The sequence below is a fragment of the Pristiophorus japonicus genome, chromosome 3, assembly GCF_044704955.1.
Source record: "Pristiophorus japonicus isolate sPriJap1 chromosome 3, sPriJap1.hap1, whole genome shotgun sequence".
NCBI classification, from domain to species: Eukaryota; Metazoa; Chordata; class Chondrichthyes; family Pristiophoridae; genus Pristiophorus; species Pristiophorus japonicus.
Genome location: NC_091979.1, coordinates 150,505,358 through 150,529,959, shown reverse-complemented (window position 1 = coordinate 150,529,959; position 24,602 = coordinate 150,505,358). Strand labels below are relative to the sequence as shown.

General features: G+C 45.2%; 1 protein-coding gene across 4 annotated transcripts in view; it reads left to right on the top strand.

Moving 5' to 3' along the window:
• Positions 1 to 24,602, top strand: part of dnah7 (dynein, axonemal, heavy chain 7) — a 1,084,136-nt gene that overhangs the window by 582,624 nt on the left and 476,910 nt on the right. For all 4 annotated transcript variants that reach the window (XM_070875892.1, XM_070875893.1, XM_070875895.1 and 1 more), the window contains 2 exons: positions 2,316 to 2,484; positions 15,526 to 15,652. In XM_070875892.1, coding sequence (XP_070731993.1) covers positions 2,316 to 2,484; positions 15,526 to 15,652 — 296 coding nt within the window. The remainder of the gene's footprint in view (positions 1 to 2,315; positions 2,485 to 15,525; positions 15,653 to 24,602) is intronic.

Genomic DNA, 24,602 nt, shown 5'->3' with positions numbered 1-24,602 from the left:
TGGCCTGGCCGAACCCGTGGGCAATATCTTGTCAGCCAATCGGCAAATTGGCCGGCAAAATAAATACATGGTGGCCGCGGCAATGGGCCCTCCCCTTGAAGGGCCATTGTGTTGCCGGGCCACATGCACTCCAGATAAGGTGCAAGGACAGAAAAAGCTGTCGGGGGCACCGCGCTGCGGGGCTACAATTTTTCGAGCTGAATTATGGTTGGTACATTTTTATTTTGAGGTAAAGCGGCGGTGCACATTCTGATGACGTGCATGTGGTGGTCATCAGCATCGGGGCGGAATCGGCTCCAGGCTGAAAAATCCCCAACCTGAATTTAGGTCGGGTCTGCCAGTTGATCACAAAGCAACGGCCGCGGGATTCCGACACCTGGCCACTGCAAACGGTGTTTCTGAGACCCTGAATTTCGGCCCCAAAGAGTCTGCAAAGGGACATAGATAGATTAAATGAGTGGACAAAAATTTGGCAGATGGAGTATAATGTGGAAAAATGTGAGGTTATCCAATGGTCGGAAGATTAGAAAAGCAAAATATTATTTAAATGGAGAGAGACTGCAGAATGATGCGGTACAGAGGGATCTGGGTATCCTCGTACATGAAACACAAAAAGTTACCATGCAGGTACAGCAAGTAATTAGAAAGGCAAATGAAATGTTGACCTTTATTGCAAGGGAGATGGAGTATAAGAGTAGGGAAGTCTTGCTACAAATGTACAGGGCATTGGTGAGACCACACCTGGAGTACTGTGTGCAGTTTTGGTCTCTTTATTTAAGGAGTGATATACATGCATTGGAGGCAGTTCAGAGAAGGTTCACTCGGTTGATTCCTGAGATGAAGGGGTTGTCTTATGAAGAAAGGTTGAGCAGGTTGGGCCTGTCCTCATTGGAGCTTAGAAGAATGAGAGGTGATTTTATTATAACATATAAGATTCTGAGGGGGCTGGACAGGGTAGAGGACATGGCTGATCTGATCTTGGCCTCAACTCCAATTTTCTGCCTGTTCCCCATAAACCTAGTTTAAGAATCTATCTATCTCCACCTTAAATATATTCAATGACCCAGCCTCCACAGCTCCCTGTGATAGAGAATTCCAAAGATTCACGATCCTCTGAGAGAAAAAATTCCTCCTCATTTCTGTTTTAAATGGAACTCCTTATTCTGAAACAATAGCCCCTAGTTCTAGTTTTCCCCAGGAGGGGAAACATCCTCTCTTCATCTACCCTGTCAAGCCCTCTCAGAATCTTACACGTTTCAATAAGATCACCTCTCATTCTTCTAAACTGCAATATGTATAGGCCCAACTTGCTCACCCTTTCTTCATAAGACAACCCCTTCATCTTAGGAATCAACCTGGAGAACATTCTCTGAACTGCCTACAATGCAAGTATATCCCTCCTTAAATAAGGGGACCAAAACTGTATGCAGTACTCCAGGTGTAGTCTCACCATGCCCTGTAAAAATGTAGCAGGACTTCCCTACTTTTATATTCTATTCCACTTGCTATTAAGGCCAAAATTCCATTTGCCTTTCTAATTATTTGCTGTACCTGCATGTTAAATGTTTGTGTTTCATGTACAAGGATCCCCAGATCCCTCTGTACCTCAGCATTTTGTAATCTCTCCCCATTTAAATAATAATTTGCTTTTTTATTTTTCCTACCAAAGTGGATAATCTCAAGGTTGTTACAGAATTGTGATAAACATCAGAAACCGCGCTCCGGGTTCACGATTACAGTGATCAATGCCATGAGAAGTCATCTACTGTATTGTAGTAAAATACATATTAAGGGTAATTTTCTGATGTTACCTTCCTGGCAGAGTGCCTCGCCCACTGGAAGTGCAAAGATGGAAAGTTACCCCTGTAATTATGTAAAAATCATAATATATTTTACAATTGAAAACTTCCAGCATAGATCCTCATCTACTGGGAGCAGATATTGGTAAATTGTGGAGTGTGCAGCCTGTGATTTTCTATCTATTCAAATTAAAGGATGGAAAATCAAAGGCTGTGTTTGATTTCCTGTTATGCATCCTGCAGGTGAGGTTCAATGTTCAGAGTGCCCAACTAGAAAATTTCCCCTAGATATTTTTTTTGTAAATTTGCTCGTGGGCAACACCACAAGATATCAGCTACAATTACAAATTAAACTGACAGAACACAGATGTGATTAGTCATATAATGTGTGATACTACATTTTTTGCAGATTTTCTGAGCATGAAATATGATTGGCGATAATTAGGGAAAATGTAGGACTTTGCGAATTAATTTGAAAAGTGGCATCTTTCGTGTTAACTCTGCTATTTTTTCTAGGTTATATTTGTGGATGATGTGAACATGCCACAACGAGAAGTCTTTGGTGCTCAGCCACCTGTTGAACTTCTACGTCAGTGGTTAGACCATTGGAACTGGTATGACCTAAAGGACTGCAGCACAATTAAACTTGTGGACATACAAATTATGTGTGCAATGGGACCACCTGGTGAGTTGTCATGGGATATAGATGTTCCAGAGCTATCGGCATGAAACAAATGATAAATATTTGTGGAAAAATTATGACAGTAACAAAGAGCTAGAAATTGTGTAGCGACCCATTTAGGGCGATAACTTTTGCGGGAATGCAAAAATATCGCCGAGCAAAAAGGATTTGCAGCTGATGGGAACTTCCGCTTTAGCGCTCCAAGAGGGAAGTGGAGCATTAAATCAAACCCCATCACTTCCCTTAGAGCGCTAAAGGGAATGAGAGGGGTGGTAGTGGCAGAGCGCTGCACAGTGTTCTTCCTTCGCTTAAAGGGAAGGGCCAGTGTTGGGGTGATTGATTTTTACTGCTGTTTGTGTTAGGCCACGGCACCTGCACTACGTCCATAGCAGCCGCAAGCGCTCTAAGAGAGTGCAGGGCTGAGCAATCGCGAGGTCCAACAAAAACAAAATACAGCACACTGGGGAGATAAATAAATTTTGCCCTACCTGACCACCACCGCCTTTAATTAGTGCTCCTCAAGCGGCCAGCCAAGATAACAACACCTTCTGGCAGCTGCCGTTCTTGACGTCCGGCGACATTGCAGGATGCGGGAGCGAATATTGCATCCGGGGCGATAACGGGACATTGCGCACTGAATGTTGTCACAATCTACAGGGTGCAAAACCGCCAGAGAAGTTCACGGGTGTTGGTGATTTCGCCGCGCCCGATTGGTAACCCCTTAGCGTCCGGGTACTGCCCTCCACATGCGCTAACGGGAGGCGCAAACCAGGCCAATTTCTTCCCCAAACAGTCTTACAAGTATTGATAGAACTAAGTTGGTAGTGATCAATGTTCCTGTTTAGTTACATGGTCACGCAGCTGTCTGAAGCTCCCGCACAGGCTGCTTGCCGGTTTCTCAACAGAAAAAATGCACATGCATGGAGGTTTGAATGGGAGCGCACCCAAAAACAAAATTAGAGGGAACATTGGTACTGATATATTTTCCTTCGTTGAAAGCATTACTCATAAGCTTGGATTTTCCATTGCTGTTGATTGGGTGGCTGATAATGGAAAATGGATAGACTACCAAAATTTTGCCGACTTTGTGCTTTGGCAAACTTACTTGCGCGGGGTGGGGAGGCGGTGGTGGGGGAAGTAGTGGTGCTGGAAGTGACATCTCAAATATCTGGGTGCTTCATTAAAATATATAATGGGGGGCAGGATATCATCCTGGCATCAGTGGGTTTCCCAGTGGGAATCCCCCTATCTGAAGTGTCTGGAAGAAAAAGAACAGTTATAAGGGCATATAATAATAATAACATTTTTTATTTATGTAGCACCTTTAACGTAGTAAAACGTCTCAAGGCGCTTCACAGCAGAGTCACAAAGATAGAACAGATAAATTTGATACCGAGCCACAAAGAAGAAATTAAGGCAGATGACCAAAAGCTTGGTTAAAGAGGCAGGTTTTAAGGAGCATCATAAAGGAGGAAAGAGAGCTAGAGAGGCAGAGAGGTTTAGGGAGGGAGTTCCGGAGCTTAGAGCCCAAACAGCTGAAGTCACGGCCACCGATGGTTGAGCAGTTATAATGTGGGATGTTCAAGAGGGCAGAATTTGAGGAGCGCAGACATCTTGTGGGGTTGTGAGACTGAAAAAGATTAGAGATAGGGAGGGGCAAGGCCTTGGAGTGATTTGTAAACAAGGATGAGAATTTTGAAATTGAGGCGTTTTTTAACCGGCAGCTAATGTAGGTCAGAAAGCACAGGGCTGATGGTGATCGTGACTTGGTGTGAGTTAGGATATGGGCTGCAGAGTTTTGGATGACCTCATGTTTACGTAGTGTAGAATGTGGGAGGCCAGCCAGAAGTGAGTTGGAGTAGTCAAGTCTAGAGGTAACAAAGGCATGAAAGCAGTAGAAGAGTTGAGGCAGGAACATAGCTGGGCAATATTACAGAGGTGGAAAAAGGCGGTTTTAGTTATGCCACAGATATGTCGCTGGAAACTCATTTCAGGGTCAAATATGACACCTAGGTTGCGAACAGTCTTGTTCACCCTCGGATTGATGCTAGGGAGAACATAAGAACATAAGAACACAAGAAATAGGAGCAGGAGTAGGCCACACGGCCCCTCGAGTCTGCTCCGCCATTTAATACGATCATGGCTGATCCGATCATGGACTCAGGTCCACTTCCCTGCCTGCTCGCCATAACCCCTTATTCCCTTATCGATAAGAAACTGTCTATTTCTGTCTTAAATTTATTCAATGTCCCAGCTTCCACAGATCTCTGAGGCAGCAAACAGATCCACAACCCTCTGAGAGAAGAAATTCTCCCTCATCTCAGTTTTAAATGGGTGGCCCCTTATTCTAAGATTATGCCCTCTAGTTCTAGTCTCCCCTATCAGTGGAAACATCCTCTTTGCATCCACCTTGTCAAGCCCCCTCATAATCTTATACGTTTTGATAAGATCACCTCTCATTCTTCTGAATGCCAATGAGTAGAGGCCCAACCTACTCAACCTTTCCTCATAAGTCAACCCCCTCACCTCTGGAATCAACCTTGTGTACCTTCTCTGAACTGCCTCCAAAGCAAGTATATCCTTTTGTAAATATGGAAACCAAAACATCACACAGTATTCCAGGTGTGGCCTCACCAATACCCTGTAGCAAGACTTCCCTGTTTTTATACTCCATCTCCTTTGCAATAAAGGCCAAGATTCCATTCGCCTTCCTGATCACTTGCTGTAGCTGCGTACTAACCTTTTGTGTTTCATGCACAAGTACCCCCAGGCCCCGCTGTACTGCAGCAGTTTGCAATCTTTCTCCATTTAAATAATAACTTGCTCTTTGATTTTTTTCTGCCAAGGTACATGACCTCACACTTTCCAACATTATACTCCATCTGCCAAGTTTTTACCCACTCATTTAGCATGTCTATGTCATTTTGCAGATTTTTTGTGTTCTTCTCACACATTGCTTTTCCTCCCATCTTTGTATCATTGGCAAACTTGGCTACGTTACACTCCAAGTCACTAATATAGATTGTAAATAGTTGGGGTCCCAGCACTGATCCCTGCGGCACCCCACTGGTTACTGAATGCCAACCCAAGAATTTATCCCTACTCTCTGTTTTCTGTTAGTAAGCCAATCCTCTATCCATGCTAATATATTACCCCCAACCCCATGAACTTTTATCTTGTGCAGTAACCTTTTATGTGACACCTTGCCAAATGCCTCCTGGAAGTCCAAATACACCACATCCATTGATTCCCCTTTATCCACCCTGTTTGTTACATCCTCAAAGAACTCTATCAAATGTGTCACACATGACTTCCTCTTCAGAGTGATGGAGTCAGTGGTGAGGGCAGTTTGTGGCGGGGACCAAAGATAATGGCTTCGGTCTTCCTGATATTTAATTGGAGAAAATTTCTGCTCATCCAGTACTGGATGCCGGACAAGCAATCTGGCAATTTCAGTACCAAACAGGGGTTGAGAGAAGTGGTGGAGAGGTAGAGTTGGGTGTCATCAGCGTACATGTGGAAAATGACTCTGTATTTTTGGATGATATTGCCAAGGAACATCATATAGATGAGAAATAAGAGGGGGCCAAGGACAGATCCTTGGGGGACACCAGAGGTAATGATGCAGGAGTGGGAACAAAAGCCATTGCAGGAGATTTTCTGGTTACAATTAGATAGATAAGAAAGGAACCATACAAGTGCAGTCCCACCTAGCTGGACGATGGTGGAGAGGCGTTGGAGGAGGATGGAGTGGTTAACTGTGTCAAAGGCTGCAGACAGGTCAAGAAGGACGAGAAGGGATAGTTTATCTTTGTCACACTTAGAAAGAACTATCAGGCAAGCTAAGCTGCAGAAAATATACTTTATGGCCACCAACTGGGACCTTTGTATCAGCAGATAGAATTGGCCAGACCAAGCTTTGGCAGACAATTAGTGCAAACAAGTGATCTTTTTCCCAAAGTAAGCAAGGATAGTAGACACAGTGGGACCATGAACATATAAGGATGCCTAACTATTCATAATCTTGGATGTTTCCTCATAGGCATCTAGGGCATGCAAAAAAACTATTTTTCCACACGAAGTATGTTAAAAGATCATTAAAATATTTAAATAAGAATTCTACGCTTGTTGTGAAATTGGGTTGCTTCAACGACTAACTCACCATATGAGAAACTCGCTCACTAACTCGTGGTGCCAGCAGTTAGCAAATACCCTTCAGTAAAGCTATGTAAAGTGCTCATCCACTACATACAAGTTTGTCCTTTTAGGCCTTTGATTAACTTTTGGGCATTTTTGGCATATGTTCTAAATCTGATTTTTAAAAATCTAATATGATTTTTCTGTTGCTGCTTTTTGCTGTTTTCAAAACTGTTTTACTGCAGTCATGGGTGGTCTGTAATCTTTTCTTCGGGGCTGGAGGACGAGGGGGAGCACGCAAGAAAACAGTGGAGAGCAGGAGCAGCTGTGATGAGGGAGGAGGAGGTAACTGCACAGGAGGCCATACCACAGGGGGTCTTCAGGGAGCTTTTCTCCAACCTGAACTTCACTGAGGAGCAATGTCTCAGGCGCCTTCGTTATTTCCTATCCTAGTTACAAATCAAGTCATGAACCAGGGTATGCACAGTACTGCTGTGACTGTCAAGATAACTGTGGTGCTTAACTTTTAAGCAATAGGCTCCTTACAGACTGCAGGAGGTGACATCGGCTACACTTTCCAGTTTGCAGTCCACTGTTGTATCAGGAAGCACTGAGTATCTCTGCACCAGATGGAACATCTTCATCCCCATCAGCAGAGCAAAGGAGGACGAGAGAGCATTAGGCTTCACCCGCATTACAGCCTTCCTCAGGGTGCAAGGTGCGATAGGCTGCGCCCACATCGCCTTGCATGCTCCCCATCACTATCTTGGCCTCTTTCTGAATAGAAAGGGATTCCACTCCCTCATCGCCCAGCTTGTTTGCGACAACAGACAGCACATCATGCAGGTCTGTGCTCACTTTCCTGGCAGCAGTCATGATGCATTCATCCTGCATGGAGTTCTCTATGCCATTTTTATTCCAAGTAGCCTGTCAGGTTACAGGCTGGCTACTAGGCGACAAGGACTATCGCCTTCAGACTTGGAAAATGAGCACAGCTGCAGAAGTGGCCTGCAGCAAGAGCCATTCTTCCACCAGAAATATCATCAAGCAGATAGTTGGCTGGCTCAAGCAACACTTCCCCTGCCTGGATCATTCAGAAGGTGCTTTGCAGTATCTAGATATCTTGAGTGGGTATCCTTATTTGTTGTCATCCGCTGCATAGTGCATAACTTTGCCAACATGAAGGACCAGCCTTGACCACCAACTGGGCAGCCAGAAGTGCAGCAGCAGGAGGAAGAGGAGCATGAAGAGGAGGAAGAGCAGGAGAAGCATCAACGACCAATACCCCTAGCTGCCAGAGCTCTGAGAGCAGCTCATCTAAGGATGCATCACAAGAAGCAACTCTGCTATCTCCAATACAGCAACTGTCCCACAATCGTTATCAACATCGACCTTACTACCGCCATACAATTGCCTTCAGTCCAATCTTATGAGTTTGTTACAAATATAAACAGCAAACCAAATACAGAAGAGAAAACAAATTTATCCAACAACCCAAATCTATCTGTATTTAATAGTTAACTAATGTTCTTTAGGGAAGTAAATCTGCCGTCGGTACGTGGTCTGGCCTATATGTGACTCCAATGTGGTTGACTCTTAATTGCCTTCTGAAATGGCATAGGATCCTACTTAGCAACCTCTACGAAAAACAATAATAAGAATTAAACCAAACGGACCACCCGGTATCGACCACGGCACAACGGACACAACGATGGCACACCCAGCCCAGTCGACCCTGCAAATTCTCCTCACGAACATCTGGGGACTTGTGCCAAAATTGGGAGACCTGTCCCACAGACTAGTCAAGCAACAGCCTGACATAGTCAAACTCACAGAATCATAGCTTTCAGCCAATGTCCCAGACTCCTCCATCACCATCCCTGGGTATACTAAATATATTCAAAAAGGAGTTAGATGAAGTCCTTACTACTAGGGGAATCAAGGGGTATGGTGAGAAAGCAGGAATGGGGTACTGAAGTTGCATGTTCAGCCATGAACTCATTGAATGGCGGTGCAGGCTAGAAGGGCCGAATGGCCTACTCCTGCACCTATTTTCTATGTTTCTATGTTTCTATGAGTCTTGTCCCGCCGGCAGGACAGACCCACCAGAGGTGGCAGCACAGTAGTATACAGTCGGGAGGGAGTTGCCCTGGGAGTCCCCAACATTCACTTTGGACACCATGAAGTCTCATGGTTTCAGGTCAAGCATGGGCAATGACACCTCCTGCTGATTACCACCTACAGCCCTCTCTCAGCTGATTAATCAGTACTCCATGTTGAACATCAATTGGAAGAAGTACTGAGAGTAGCAAGGACACACAATGTACTCTGAGTGGGGGACTTCAATGTCCATCACCAAGAGTGGCTCGGTAGCTCCACTACTGACCAAGCTGGCCAAGTCCTGAAGGACATAGCTGCCAGACTGGGCCTGCGGCAGGTGGTAAGAGAACCAACCCGAGGGAAAAACCTACTTGACCTCATCCTCATCAATCTACCTGTCGCAGATATATCTGTCTGTGACAGCATTGGTAGTAGTGACCACCGCACAGTCCATTTGGAGACGAAGTCCTGTCTTCACACTGAGGACACCTCCATTGTGTTGTGTGCCATTACATCATGCTACATGGGATAGATTCAGAACAGATCCAGCAGCTCAAAACTGGGCATCCATGAGGCTCTGTGGACCATCAACAGCAGCAGAATTGTATTCCACCATCATCTGTAACATCATAACCTGGCATATCCCTAACTCTACCATTACCATCAAGTCAGGGGATCAGTCCTGGTTCAATAAGAAGTGCAGAAGAGCATGCCAGGAACAGCACCAGGTGTACCTAAAAAAGAGGAGCCAGCCTGGGGAAGCTACATCACTAGACTACATTTACGCTAAACAGCGGAAACAGCATGCTATAATAGAACTAAGCGATTCCGCAATCAACGGATCAGATCAAAGCTCTGCAGTCCTGACACATTCAGTCGTGAATAGTGATGGACCATTAAACAACTAACGGGAGGAGGTGGTTCCATGGATATCCCCATCCTTAATGATAGCGGAGCCCAGCCAGTGAGTGCAAAAGCATTTGCAACCATCTTCAGTCAGAAGTGCCAAGTGGATGATCCATCTCGGCCTCATCTTGAGGTCCCCACCATCACAGAAGCCAGTCTTCAGTCAATTCGATTCACTCCAAGTGATATCAAGAAATGGCTGAGCGCACTGGATTCAGCAAAAGCTATGGGCCCCGACAACATCTCGGCCGTCAAGCTGAAGACTTGTGCCCCAGAACTAGCCGTGCCTTTAGCCAAGCTTTTCCTGTACAGCTACAACATTCGCATCTACCCGACAATGTGAAAAATTGCGCAGGTATGTCCTGTCCACAAAAAGCAGACCAAACCCAATCCAGCCAATTACCACCCCATCTACTCTCAATCATCAGGAAAGTGATGAAACGTGTCATCGACAATGCTATCAAGCGGCACTTACTCGCCAATAATCTGCTCACTGATGCTCAGTTTGCATTCCACCAGGACCACTCGGCTCCAGACCTCTTACAACCTTGGTCCAAAGGTGGACAAGAGCTGAATTCCTGAGGTGAGGTGAGAGTGACTGCCTTTGACATCAAGGCAGCATTTGACCGAGTGTGGCATCAGGGACCCTAGTAAAACTGAAGTCAATGGGAATCAGGTGAATAACACTCCTTTGGCTGGAGTCATACCTAGCACAAAGGAAGATGGTTGTGGATGTTGGAGGTCAATCATCATAGCCCCGGGACATCACAGCAGGAGTTCCTCAGAGCAGTGTCCTTGGCCCAACCATATTCAGCTGCTTCAACAATGACCTTTGCTCCATCATAAGTTCAGAAGTGGGGATGTTTGCTGATGACTGCACAGTGTTCAAATCCATTCGCAACTCCTCAGATAATGAAAAAGTCCATGCCCACATGCAGCAAGTCCTGGACGACATTTAGGCTTGGGCTGATAAGGGCAAATAACATTTGCTCCACACAAATGCCAGGCAATGACTATCTGCAACAAGCGAGAGTCTAACCACCACCCCTTGACATTCAGCAGCAGTACCATCGCTGAATCCCTCACCATCAACATCCTGGGGTCACCATTGACCAGAAACTTAACTGGACCAGCCACTAAAATACTTTAGTAACAAGAGCATGTCAGAGGCTGGGTATTCTATGGCGAGCTCACCTCTCAGGGCTGTAGTAATACCAGCCCTCCTGTATGGCTAAGAAACATGGACCATGTACAGCAGACACCTCAAGTCACTGGAAAAATACCACCAACGATGTCTCCACAAGATCCTACAAATCCCCTGGGAGGACAGATGCACTGACCACACTTGATCAGCTCCGCTGGTCAGACCACATAGTTCGCACGAGACTCCCAAAGCAAGCGCTCTACTCGGAACTCCTTCACGGCAAACGAGCCAAAGGTGGGCAGCGGAAACGTTATAAGGACACCCTCAAAGCCTCCCTGATAAAGTGCAACATTCCCACTGATACCTGGAAGTCCCTGGCCAAAAACCGCCCTAAGTGGAGGAAGTGCATCTGGGAGGGCGCTGAGCTCCTTGAGTCTCGTCGCCAAGAGCATGCAAAAATCAAGCACAGGCAGCAGAAAGAGTGTGCGGCAAACCAGTCCCACCCACCCCTTCCCTGAACGACTATTTGTCCCACCTGTGACAGGGACTGTGGCTCTTGTATTGGATTGTACAGCCACCTAAGAACTCATGTTAAGAGTGGAAGCAAGTCTTCCTCGATTCTGAAGGACTGCCTATGATGATGATGACCTCCTGATTCTCCAAAGTCTTTTCACCATCTACAGGGCATATGTCAGGAGTGTGATGGAATACTCTCCACTTGCCCGGATGAGTGCAGCTCCAACAATACTCAAGAAGCTCGACACCTTCCAGGACAAAGCAGCTCACTTGATTGGCATCCCGTCTACCACCTTAAACATTCACTCCCTGCACCACCAGCGCACCATGGCTGCAGTGTGTACCATCTACAAGATGCACTGCTGCAACTTGCCATGGCTTGTTCGGCAGCACCTCCCAAACCCGCTACTACCTAGAAGGACAAGGGCAGAACATAATAAGAACATTAGAATTATGAGCAGGAGTAGGCCATTCGGCCCCTCAAGCCTGTTCCACCATTCAATGAAATCATGGCTGATCTTCTACCTCAACTCCACTTTCCTGCACTATCCCCATATTTCTTGATTCCCTTAATATCCAAAAATCTATCGATCACTGTCTTGAATATACTTAAAGACTGAGCTTCCACAGCCCTCTGGAGTAGAGAATTCCATTGATTTTCCGCCCTCTGAGTGAAGAAGTTTCTCCTCATCTCAGTCCTAAATAGCCGACCCCTTATCCTGAGACTGTGATCCCTGGTTCTAGACTCCTCATCCGGAGGAAACATCTTCCCTGCATCCACCCTGTCAAGCCCTGTAAGAATTTTGTATGTTTCAATGAGATCACCTCTCATTCTTCTAAACTCTAGACAATATAGGCCTAGTCTACGCAATTTCTCCTCATAGAACAATCCCCCCATCCCAAGAATCAGTCTGGGCGCAAGGGATCCCCATCACCTTCAAGTTCTCTTCCAAGTTACACACCAATCTGACTTGGAAATATATCGCCGTTCCTTCATCGCTGCAGGGTCAAATTCCTGGAACTCCCTCTGTAACTGCATGGTGTGAGTACCTTCACCACACGGACTGCAGCGGTTCAAGAAGGTGGCTCACCATTACCTTCTCAAGGGCAATTAAGGATGGCAATAAATGCTGGTCTTGCCAGTGATACCCATATCGCAGGAACGAATAATTTATAAAAATTAAGAATCACCCATGGGAACTCCTTAGTGCCGGTCTTCTGTGCTCGCTTACCTATCCTAGTGCTCCTACAAAGCTCTAGCTTGGGAGATAAAAGCCTGCGGAGTTTCCATTGAAGACACTTCAGATGTGTCTCAGCACTCTTATGCCTCTGAGTGAGAACAGAATGCAGGAGTGATGTGATGCTCTGGAAGTCCCTGTTTACACTGGGCCCCAGAGCTGTCAGCGAAGCCTCCATCATATTGGGTGCCACTCTCATATTCATGCAGCTTACCACTCGGTTCATGTTAGATAGAATGGTCTCCATGCTCTGCGTGAAGCCCTGACATAAATTGGAGCTGGACTCTTTCATGCTTCGAACCGTTGCATGCAAGCTCACTGCAGGCTGCGCAGTGCTTCAAGTGTTTCCTGGTGTATGCTCATCAGCCTTTGTCTGGGAAAAACTGCCGGCCCCTGGTTCTCACCTGTTAAAAAAGAGGGGTGGCATCTAGTCTGCTACATTGATGTCCAAAGCCTGCCTAAGTTGTTTTCAGGTTGTCCTGCAAATGGGGAAACAGCAACCCTACCTCTTTCAGCCTGGAGACAGACATACACGTGCAAATTGGGGTCTTTGAGTTTCTCGATTGTAATTTTCAGGTACCAATCAATGCATTACCCACATCCTGCAACTGGTGAGCTACAGCAGAGTGCCCATTTGGCACCCACAGTTCATAAGTTACATTGAAATGAGGCCCAAACCATTTTTGGTTTGGGCCTCCTGAGTGTTGACATCGGATGGGTGTCGCAGCCACTGTGCTAACATCGCACCCATTGCTGGCGTAAATTGAAAATCCCCCTTAATAGTGAAAAATCTAGGTTATGGTATTCTGTAAGTTAAAGTAAAAATCCTATGGGGTAGAATTTCGTCAGTGCCCGGTATCAGGCGCAGAAGCTTCATTGTGCCTGCATTGCACCCAAATCGGGAGGCCTGAGGCCAGTCCAAAATTGAGCTATCTACCTATCTATAAAATCTCGCCAAGCTGCCTCTTGTGCCTCCACAGGCAGTTTGCCTGACTGGCAAATTGAATTTTGGGCCATCTGCCTTACTTGCAGTGGTGCTCAGGTAAGTTCTGGGAAGGGTAGGGAAGGAGAATGGGAGGGGATTCAATTGTGGGCCAGTAGCGTGTCGGGACCACACTGTCAACCCGCTGCAATGCTCCTTTCCCAATGGCGTGTGTGTGATCTCTGATCCGACCAGACCCGCAGAGGCGGACAACCCAATTAAACAATTAAACCAATTATTGGGTTGTTAAAAGACCTTTAATAATGCTTTTAACATTACCTTTTCACTTTAACTGCTCGCCCACAGGGTCCACGGTGCTCGGGGACCATGTCTGTGAACCTGAAGTTGAATGCCGTTGAATCAGCTGATTACTTGACAGCTTCAAATATACAGTAAAAGCTCCCACCTGATAGATCATCACTTTCCTTGGCCACAAGCTGTTTCTCAGTCCATTTCCAGCACAGATTCTGCAGGTTTTTCACTTTCCACTCTCCATCCACTCTCACCTCATTGGAAGAACTCTCGCGCCACTGACAGAATGCTTCTATCATCTCTACTTCACCTGCCATCTATTCTATCAACATAGGTGCACTTTATACTGTCTCAGCTTGATTCTCAGAATCCCACCACGATCATCCCCAACACCTGCAACACCATACACACCAGTAGCCCAATAACAACACCAACCTTCTCCGCAGTCAACTGGTGCTGCATAGGACAGAGGGCATCAGCACCCGACCACATTGCTGTCTGGGAGGCCTGGAATGGCCTCACCATGGCCATATTTACTTCATTTGACTCTGTACATCCTGGCTGCCACATGATGTGCCAGGTTGGCACCACCTCACACCAACACTATAAAGCACCCCTACAATGCCCAAACCATTCCTTTCACACTCACCACCATTACGGTAGGTACCGTTATACCTCACCGTTCACTGCAACTCACTAAGCCACTTCCAAAGGTGCACACAAATCTTTCCAAGAAAGCAAAGTGTTGAAAATAAGGGTTTCAATGTTTGACAGCACATTAACACAAACTTTACATGAACATTGGATGAAACACCCAAGTGGCTACCCTTGTGTATTGTTAGTTGCTATGATTATACTAGGATGAGGATGAGTATGAGCAGTGGCTAGTGAGATGTGATAATGTAGATAGAGAGTGCTGAGTGGAGGTGCTAGGTGAGATGGTGTGAGTAAGGATGTAAGGGCAGAGTGATGGGGATGTGATGAGAGGCACAACAGGATGAAGGTGAGTGTGGCATTGTACTAACTTTTCGTGATCAAATGAGATCATTATAACATTTGCGTCACTGCACCCAGGTCCTCCTGACCACATCACTGCTTGTACCCTCCTGTGCAATGTTCAACCAGGCTGTTTTGTTCTCCTGGGGAGGTCTCTTCTGCTCATGGGAAGGGAAGAGGACCTCCCTGCATGCTGTGACTCCATAAGTATATGGAGGGAGTCATGGGAGAACCAGGGTGCAGCCCTGCACCTCTCTGCAGTGATTGTCAGTGTTTGCAACATTTCAATGCTGTAGAATACTGACAGCACAATTGTCAAAAGAAAGTTGCCCATGGTCCCTTTAAGGAAACCAGCTGATGACACATCATGAATGATGTCACCAGACCGCTTCCTCTAACTGGACCGGCTTAACGAGCTCCATCAACATAAATTCATTTTCCAGAGCGGGATGGAGCCAGCAGTGGGGCTGCGACCCGCCACCGACATCGCCTGCCCCGGACCTGCTGAGGTAAGGAAAATTTCAGCCTTTGTTTTCATTTCCCACACCAATAATCCTTCTGGCATTTCTGAGTGACACTGCCAACCTAATGTCAGTTTGTGCAACAGGAATTAGTTAGTGACTGCCCCAAAGTCATTTCACTTAGAACTTTGTACCTGACACATAGAGACGTTCATTCAGGTCGCAGAAAAATAACGTATGATGTCACACAGTGTTCTTTGTTGTTTTATTATGAGTTGTGCTGTGTTAATAACAAAATTATTTTATTCTTAGGTGGTGGTCGAAACCCAATTACACCTCGATTCATGAGGCACTTTAACGCTGTGACTATTAATGAGTTTGATGACAAAAGTATGTACACCATTTTCTCTCGGATCCTTGACTGGCAGTTCCGCCTAAGGTATATTACATGATTTAAAAACTTAAATGTTGGAATGAATTAGCTGAAGTTTCAGTCACTTTTAAATAACCAGCAGCCTTATCTATCTCTGTTCTTTAAAAATATCAGTATAGGATAGGCTGGAGTGCATCATTACATCCAGGAATAGAATTTTAATTTAATTTGTTAAGTTTCCTTTTAATTTTTCTTGTTAACTTACAGTCTTAATTGGTTGTGCCTTTTTAAAAAGGGGGCACGTGCTTAACTTTAAATAGGCAACTACCAGAGATAAAGAAAGATTCAGCATTGGAAAGGTTTAGATTGATGTGGGGAAAATGCTGTTATAAATAGTGTTCTGGTATTTTTTTATACGTGCTTTCTTTGCTATCTTTGGCCTGGAATATTCTTGAAATAACAAACTGCTGTTGTATCTTTAAAAATAAATGTACCATCCACTCATGGCTTCGAGAGGGAGATACATGAGTTTCTTGGGTTGCTCATTTGCATACCCATCGGTGCAGGTATTTGTGGAAAACTGGTGTAAAACCAGTGTTCTAGATGAACCAGGAGGAAACTTCTGTGCAGCATTTTAAGGGGCCGAAATTGCCCCTTCCCTTAAGGACTGTTACCGCTGGAAATCGGTTGCCATGCAGCAGAGTGGAATGGCTGCCGATATTTCGTGGAATGCCGCCATTTTGAAAATTGCCCTCCTGAGGTATCCCGGTGGTGATCCGCTCCCCCCACTTCCGCCCTGCTGCTACCGATCCATCCTAATTGCATCATCAGAGCACGCACCGCCGATGTGCCCCCACCGAACACAAAATTCCATGCTGAAAGTCTTCCTCCTGCCGCTCAGTGCCACCGGCAGCTTTTTCTGTCCATGCACTGTGCTTGCAGTACTTGTAAAATGGCAGTGCGGCTGCCATTAAAGGGGAGGACCTACTGCCACAGCCGCCATCTTATTTTTTTTTTGTCGGCCGACAATTGTGCCCCGGGGATTGGCTGGGCTGCCAACAGAAACGCTCAGCCTCCTTTCCTGCAAGCCATCTTGGGTGCCAGGCCACTGGCCCAGCCAAAACCCTCCCTGGTGGCCCAGGGGTCATAACTTATAGAATCGCAGAGCTCGCAACGGCTCTCCCCTTTAAATGAAGGTGAGAGACGTGGTGACACCCCAGCATGATGACATCATCAGCGCTAGGCTGATGAATGACAGTGATGGACACTCCGCTCCTCTACTTACCAAACTTCCGCTTGCTGCTGCCTTTCCGCCCCCATTATGATCGACTTCTGGGCCGCTTGAAAAAAAAAGCTAAAGAGCGGAATTTCGCACAAAAGGCCACCACATCTATCACGGCAGTGAAAACAGTCGAAACACGATAGGTGCGCCGCTTTTTTGGCAGGGGGCAATTTCACTTCAATAGCACATTGGAGGAAAAGCAGGTAAAACAGGAACAGTGCTTGGTTCTTTCATTTATCTCTCAAATTATTTCACTGAATACCTTACCAATATTTTTAGTACACTTGAATAGAATTATGAATACTCAAGTACCAGGACATGGCCCCAAGCCAGAGGAGATGATGAATATAGGAAGGGAGGAACTTAATACAATCACTATCACTAAAGAAGTAGTATTCAGTAAAATAATGGGGCTAAAGGCGGACAAGTCCCCTGGATCTGATGGCTTACCTCCTAGAGTTTTACATAGAAACATAGAAACATGGAAAATAGGTGCAGGAGTAGGCCATTCGGCCCTTCGAGTCTGCACCACCATTCAATGGGATCATGGCTGATCATTGCTCCAGTACTCCTTTCCTGCTTTCTCTCCATACCCCTTGATCCCTTTAGCCGTAAGGGCCATATCTAACTCCCTCTTGAATATATCCAATGAACTGGCATCAACAACTCTCTGCAGCAGGGAATTCCACAGGTTAACAACTCTCTGAGTGAAGAAGTTTCTCCTCATCTCAGTCCTAAATGGCCTGCCCCTTATCCTAAGACTGTGTCCCTTGGTTCTGGACTTCCCCAACATCGGGAACATTCTTCCCGCATCTAACCTGTCCAGTCCCGTCAGAATCTTATATGTTTCTATGAGATCCCCTCTCATCCTTCTAAACTCCAGTGTATAAAGGCCTAGTTGATCCAGTCTCTCCTCATATGTCAGTCCAGCCATCCCTGGAATCAGTCTGGTGAACCTTCGCTGCACTCCCTCAATAGCAAGAACATCCTTCCTTAAAAGAAGTGGCTGCAGAGATAGTGGATGCATTGGTTGTAATCTACCAAAATTCCCTGGATTCTGGGGAGGTCCTAGCGGATTGGAAAACCGCAAATGTAATGCCCCTATTTAAAAAAGAAGGCAGAGAGAAAACAGGAAACTATAGACCAGTTAGCCTAACATCTGTCGTTGTGAAAATGCTGGAGTTCATTATTAATGAAGCAGGAGCAGGACATTTGGAAAAGCATTCAATCAAGCAGAGTCAGCATTGTTTTATGAAAGGAAATCATGTTTGATAAATTTGCTGGAGTTCTTTGAGGATGTAACGAGTAGGGTGGATAGGGGGGAACCAGTGGATGTGGTGTCTTTGGACATCCAGAAGGCATTCGATAAGATGCCACATAAAAGGTTACTTACTGCACAAGATAAAAGTTTTGGGGGTTGGGGCTACTATATTAGCTTGGATGGAGGATTGGCTAACTAACAGAAAACAGAATCGGGATAAATGAGTTATTTTCCGGTTGGCAAACAGTAACTAGTGGGGTGCTGCAGGGATCGGTGCTGGGGCCTCAACTATTTATAATCTATATTAATGACTTGGATGAAGGGACTGAGGGTAATGTAGACAAGTTTGCTGATGATACAAAGATGGGTGGGAAAGCAAATTGTGAGGAGGACACAAAAAATCTGCAAAGGGATATAGACAGGCTAAGTGAGTGGGCAAAAAATTTGGCAGATGGAGTATAATGTGGGAAAATGTAAGGTTATCCACTTTGGCAGAAAAAATAGAAAAGGGAATTATAATTTAAATGGAGAAAAATTGCAAAGTGCTGCAGTACAGAGGGACCTGGAGGTCCTTGTGCATGAAACACAAAACGTTAGTATGCAGGTACAGCAAGTAATCAGGAAGGCAAATGGAATGCTCTCCTTTATTGCAAGGGGGATGGAGTATAAAAGCAGAGAAGTCCTGCAACACCTGTACAGGGTATTGGTGAGGCCACACCTGGAGTACTGCGTACAGTTTTGGTCTCCGTATTTAAGGAATGATATACATGCATTGGAGGCAGTTCAGAGAAGGTTCACGAGGTTGATTCTGGAGATGAGGGGGTTGACTTATGAAGATAGGTTGAATAGGTTGGGCCTATACTCATTGGAGTTCAGAAGAATGAGAGGTGATCTTATTGAAACATATAAGATAATGAGAGGGCGCGACAAGGTGGATACAGAGAGGATGTTTCCACTCATAGGGGAAACTAAAACTAGGGGGCATAGACTCAGTATAAGGGGCTGCCCATTTAAAACTGAGATGAGGAGGAATTTCTTCTCTCAGAGGGTTGTAAATCTATGGAATTCTCTACCCCAGGGAGCTGTGGACGCTGGGTCATTGAATATATTTAAGGCAGAGGTAGACAGATTTTTGAGAGATAAGGGAATAATGGGTTATGGAAAGTGGAGCTGAGTCCATAATCAGATCAGCCATGATCTTATTAAATGGCAGAGCAGGCTCAAAGGGCCTAATGGCCTACTCCTGCTCCTATTTCTTATGTTCTTAACATGATCATATTTGAGAAATTTGCTGGAGTTCTTTGAGGATGTAACGCGTAGGGTGGATAGGGGGGAACCAGTGGATGTGGTGTCTTTGGATGTCCAGAAGCACAACTTCCCTCATTAAGAATTCTAAGCCGTCTTGGAGGCTATTGAAGGCAGTATGTAGAGACTCCTGGTTGTGGGTGCCACCAAGTCTCCCATAATTATCATTTATGCCACCTGGAGGGAGGTGGCACTGGCACTTTTCACTGATTGCTAACTCATTCATTCCCAGGACTGCAGAACAGTGCCACAGGAAAGGGTAGGCAATGTAAAACATTGTACACTTCACCCTTTTTTTTTCTTGCCCACTCTGGGCACCAGCACACTTTTCACCCTCTTAAAACAACACTTCCAAAACTAACCCTATGCATTGCTTTTTGGTTAAGAGGGGCTCCAACTTGACATCTTGCACTATGGTTACCCAGCTCCCCTCAAATTACTGACATGCACAACCATAAGTATCTCAGCCTCTTTGAGGCGTGGAGAGGCACTCATCCTTGCCATAGGAGATGGTGAAGTGAACATGAAAACATATGAAATAGGAGCAGGAGTTGGCCGTTTGGTCCCTCGAGCTAGCTGCGCCATTAAATAAGATCATGGTTGATCCGATCATGTGCTCAGCTTCACTTCCTTGCCTGCGCCCCATAATCCTTTACTCCCTTATTGATCAAAAATCTGTCTATCTCCGCCTTAAATATATTCAATGACCCAGCTTCCATTGCTCTCTGGGGCAGAGAATTCCACAGATTTACAACCACCTGAGAGAAGAAATTCCTCCTCATCTCAGTATTAAATGGGCGAGCCCTTATTCTGGAACTATGTCCCCTAGTTCTAGATTCTCCCATGAGTGGGAACATCCTCTCTGCGTCTACCTTGTCGAGCCCCCTCATTATCTTATATGTTTCAATAAGATCACCTCTCATTCTTCTGAACTCCAGTGAGTACAGGCCCAACCTGCTCAACCTGTCTTCATAAGTCAATCCCTTCATCTCAGGAATCAACCGAGTGAGCCTTCTCTGAAATGCCTCCAATTCAAGTATATCATTCCTTAAATAAGGAGTCCAAAACTGTACACAGTACTCTAGGTGTGGCCTCACCAATACCCTGCACAATTGTAGCAGGACTTCCCTGCTTTTATACTCCATCCCCCTTGTAATAAAGGCCAGCAGCATTCCATTTGCCTTACTGATTACTTGCTGTACCTGCAAACTAACTTTTTGTGTTTCATGCACAAGGACTCCCAGGTCCCTCTGTACTGCAGCATTTTGTAATTTTTCTCCATTGAAATAATAATTTGCTTGTTTATGTTTTCTGCCAAAGTGGATAACCTCACACTTTCCCACATTATACTCCATCTGCCAAATTTTTGCCCACTCACTTAGCCTTTGCAGATTTTTTGTGTCCTCCTCACAACTTGCTTTCTCTGACTCTGCTTGACTGAAATATGCTTTTCCAAATGTCCTGCTACTGCTTCCTTAATAATGGACTCCAGCATTTTCCCAATGACAGATGTTCGGCTAACTGGTCTATATTTTCCTGCTTTCTGTCTGCCTCCTTTTTTAAATAGGGGCATTACATTAGCGGTTTTCCAGTCCGCTGGGACCTCTCCAGAATCCAAAGAATTTTGATAGATTAATGCATCCACTGTCTCTGCAGCCACTTCTTTTAAGACCCTAGGATGCAAGCCATCAGGTCCAGGGGACTTGTTCACCTTTAGTCCCATTATTTTACCGAGTACTTCTTCTTTAGTGACAGTGATTGTTTTAAGTTCCTCTCTCCCTATAGCCCCTTGATTGTGCATTATTGGGATGTATTTAGTGTCTTCTACCGTGAAGACCGATACAAAATATTTGTTCAAAGTCTCTGCCATTTCCCCGTTCCCCATTTTTAATTCCTCAGTCTCATCCTGTAAGGGAACAACATTTACTTTAGCCACTCTCTTCATTTTTCTATACCTGTAGAAACTCTTACTGTTTGTTTTTATATTTCTTGCTAGTTGACGTTCATACTCTATCTTCCCCCTCTTTATTATTTTTCTAGTCGTTCTTTGCTGGTTTTTAAACGTTTCCCAATCTTCTGGCTTCCAATTAATCTTGACCACTTTGTATGCCATTGTTTTCAATTTGATACCATCTTTTATTTCCTTAGTTGGCCACGGATGGTTACCCCTTTGGTGACCCCTTGCCAGCACCAAGTTACTGACTGAGCACTTGCACTGTCACACTGGCATCCCTCTGAAGCACCACACAGATACAACCTTTCACTTCCTTTTCTGTCTCCTTAATCCCAAGAGGGCGATGCTCAACCTCCTTTCCTGCACATTGATCACAGCAATAGACATCATAGGAGGGGAAAGTTGATGATAGTGAAGAGGACAATGAGAACCAAGCCACCCAAGAGTCACAGCTTCATGACACTACCATCCCTCGAGACAGCAGCACATCTCCATCTACCTCCCTCATAACACCATGCCAGTAGAATGTTGGAAGTAAGACCAGGCAGCTCAGGTGAATCCTCCAGAGATGCAGCCAGCAGCAGCTCCTTGCGAGGAACCAGCTGCCATGAGATGAAGACCACATCAGTCCCATGACTTTTCTGTACAGCATGAATAGCCAACCACCCTCTGTGATCCAGACGCTCAGGTGGCATCCAGAAGATGCAAAAGAACAGGTGCCCATTGGAGTGCTATACATGCTCCTGTGAATTTCTGACAGTGGGTAGGGGTGGTGGTATGTTGTGCTGGGTCTGAAAATCTGCTAGTAGTCCAACTCTGTGAGAAGCAGTCAGAAGCAAGTGCAGATGTTTGTGGGAAGAATAGCAACAAAAAAATATGCTGCTTCAAACAAATAATTTCTTACCTGTAGAAATCTGTATTTAAAGATCTCAGTCTCTTCTGTTTCAGGATCTCCTTGCTTCCACCTTGAACAGCTGACCCTGACAGTTGATGCAACTCAATGAACAGTGTCTAACTTATCCCAGGCACAGCAGCAGTTTAACTTTAGGAAACTCTAAGCTGCTTCTCCACTAGCTCTCACTTTAATATACTGAAATGAGGCCAGTTGCAACTCAGTGGGCAAGTCATGTGGGAGCTGCAGAAGCCCAAGGAACCTTGGAGCAAGCTGTTTAAATGTGGAAGTCGAGCGGAATTGGCTTCCACCAGACTTTCCTCACAAATAAATTTGCCAAAACTGTTTCAGCACTGCTGATGCGCCAGCATTGGCGAGGAAATTCATCCCCTTCATCTCTAAATTTAATCAAGACATCCGTGAGCTCAGACAGTGCCTTAATCCCTCCTGATAACTTTATGCGAATTAGCTCGAAAATCTATACAGAGGTATTTAACTTGCATCTTGAAAACTTTCAAGTACCTTTATCAGAATTGGTACAGCAATATGGATCACTGATGCACAAGTTCAGTTCACAGTTCTTTCGCATCCTAGATCTCAGCTGTATCTCTGGCCACTCACACCTAATTTAATAACTTTGCACATTTGTAATTATTACAAGTTATTTTTTGTTTAATTTATTGTGCACCTTATAGATATTTTGCTAAAACCTGTATCCCAAACTTGTTTTAGAGGTGTGGAAACCAGCTAGAAAAAATAAATGTGTACAGCACATTGACCCATTGCGCCCGTACCAGCTCCTTGAAAGAGCTATCCAATTAGTCCCACTCCCCAGTTCGTTCTTCGTTGCCCTGAAATCTTGTCCCTTTCAAGTATTTACCCAATTTCTTGTATCCCAAGCTTGTGTTAGAGATGTGGAACCCAGCTAGAAATTTTAAACGTGCATATGCATTTCATAGAATTATAAAGCACAGAATATTATTGGGTACAAGATAAATAAATAACTTTTCCCAAGATCATTATGGAATAGGTACTGCATAAGTTAAAGGACTGCTCCAGCCCCCAAAGTTTGTAATATTTTTGTCTGTTCATGATGATCTTTAAATCTGGAAAGGTAAAAGTGGAACTAGAGGTAGTATTATGAAAGTTAGCATTTTGACTTGGAATGTAATGTTTATCTATAAAGTAACTTGTGAATCTATTTTTGAACATTGAGCAATTTGGGGAATTGCAGAAGACTTTCAGGGACAAATTAGTGATAGCCTGTAAAGTTGCCAGTGTCACTGGCAATTGGAGTTAACGGCCCCTGAAAATGACCGCAATGATAACGGAGCAAACTTCGTCTGGGGGGGATGAAGATTGTTTGTGAAGCGCTTATCTGCCATGCAACACCATCCTGGTGGCTTTACTGGAGGTATGCGACCTGAAGTTTGTGTGCAGGTATGGCGTTCGAGCCTCGCACAGACTCTGGAAGCGAGGCTGTGGAGCTCGCAAGGAATTGTGGGCAATGAAAAAAACCTGAGAATTAAAGGGGCCATGCACACTGAAGCAATACAAATTAACATGAAGTGAAACAATGTTTTCAGCCCTTTCTGCATTAAAAAAAAAATGAACATTAAAAGGAAGTTCCAAATGTGAATATTGAGCTCTTAAAGCTGAATTTCCCTCCTAATCTCAAAAAAGGGGAAAAATGCCTCAGCTCTAACACAAATGGTCTAGCAAGCCAGGGAAAGGGCACCCAGGGTCTTATATGCAGCACTCAGCTTTGTGCAGTGGGTCAACACTGCAAAACAGGCCCTCTACCCACAAGGGCCAGGAGGTCCTCCAGAAAGTACCACACGGGAGTATATTAACGAGGCTGTCACTGCCAGCAGTGTCGCACCCACCACCTGGCTCCAGTGCCCAAAGAAGCTTCATGACCTAAGATCACTGGTCAAGGTCAGTGAATGCTTCTTCAAAAGCTCTCTCCTACCATCTGCATCACTAGCCTCACACACGGCTCAAAGCATAACCCCCACCCCCCAATCACTCACCTACCAACAATCTGCACCAGTCATGAGGCACACCTCCCATTTCTAGACTCACATAGAAACATAGAAAATAGGTGCAGGAGTAGGCCATTCGGTCCTTCGAGCCTGCACCGCTATTCAATGAGTTCATGGCTGAACATGCAACTTGGGGTACTGAAGTACCCCATTCCTGTTTTCTCACCATACCCCTTGATCCCCCCAGTAGTAAGGACTACATCTAACTCCTTTTTGAATATATTTAGTGAATTGGCCTCAACAACTTTCTGTGGTAGAGAATTCCACAGGTTCACCA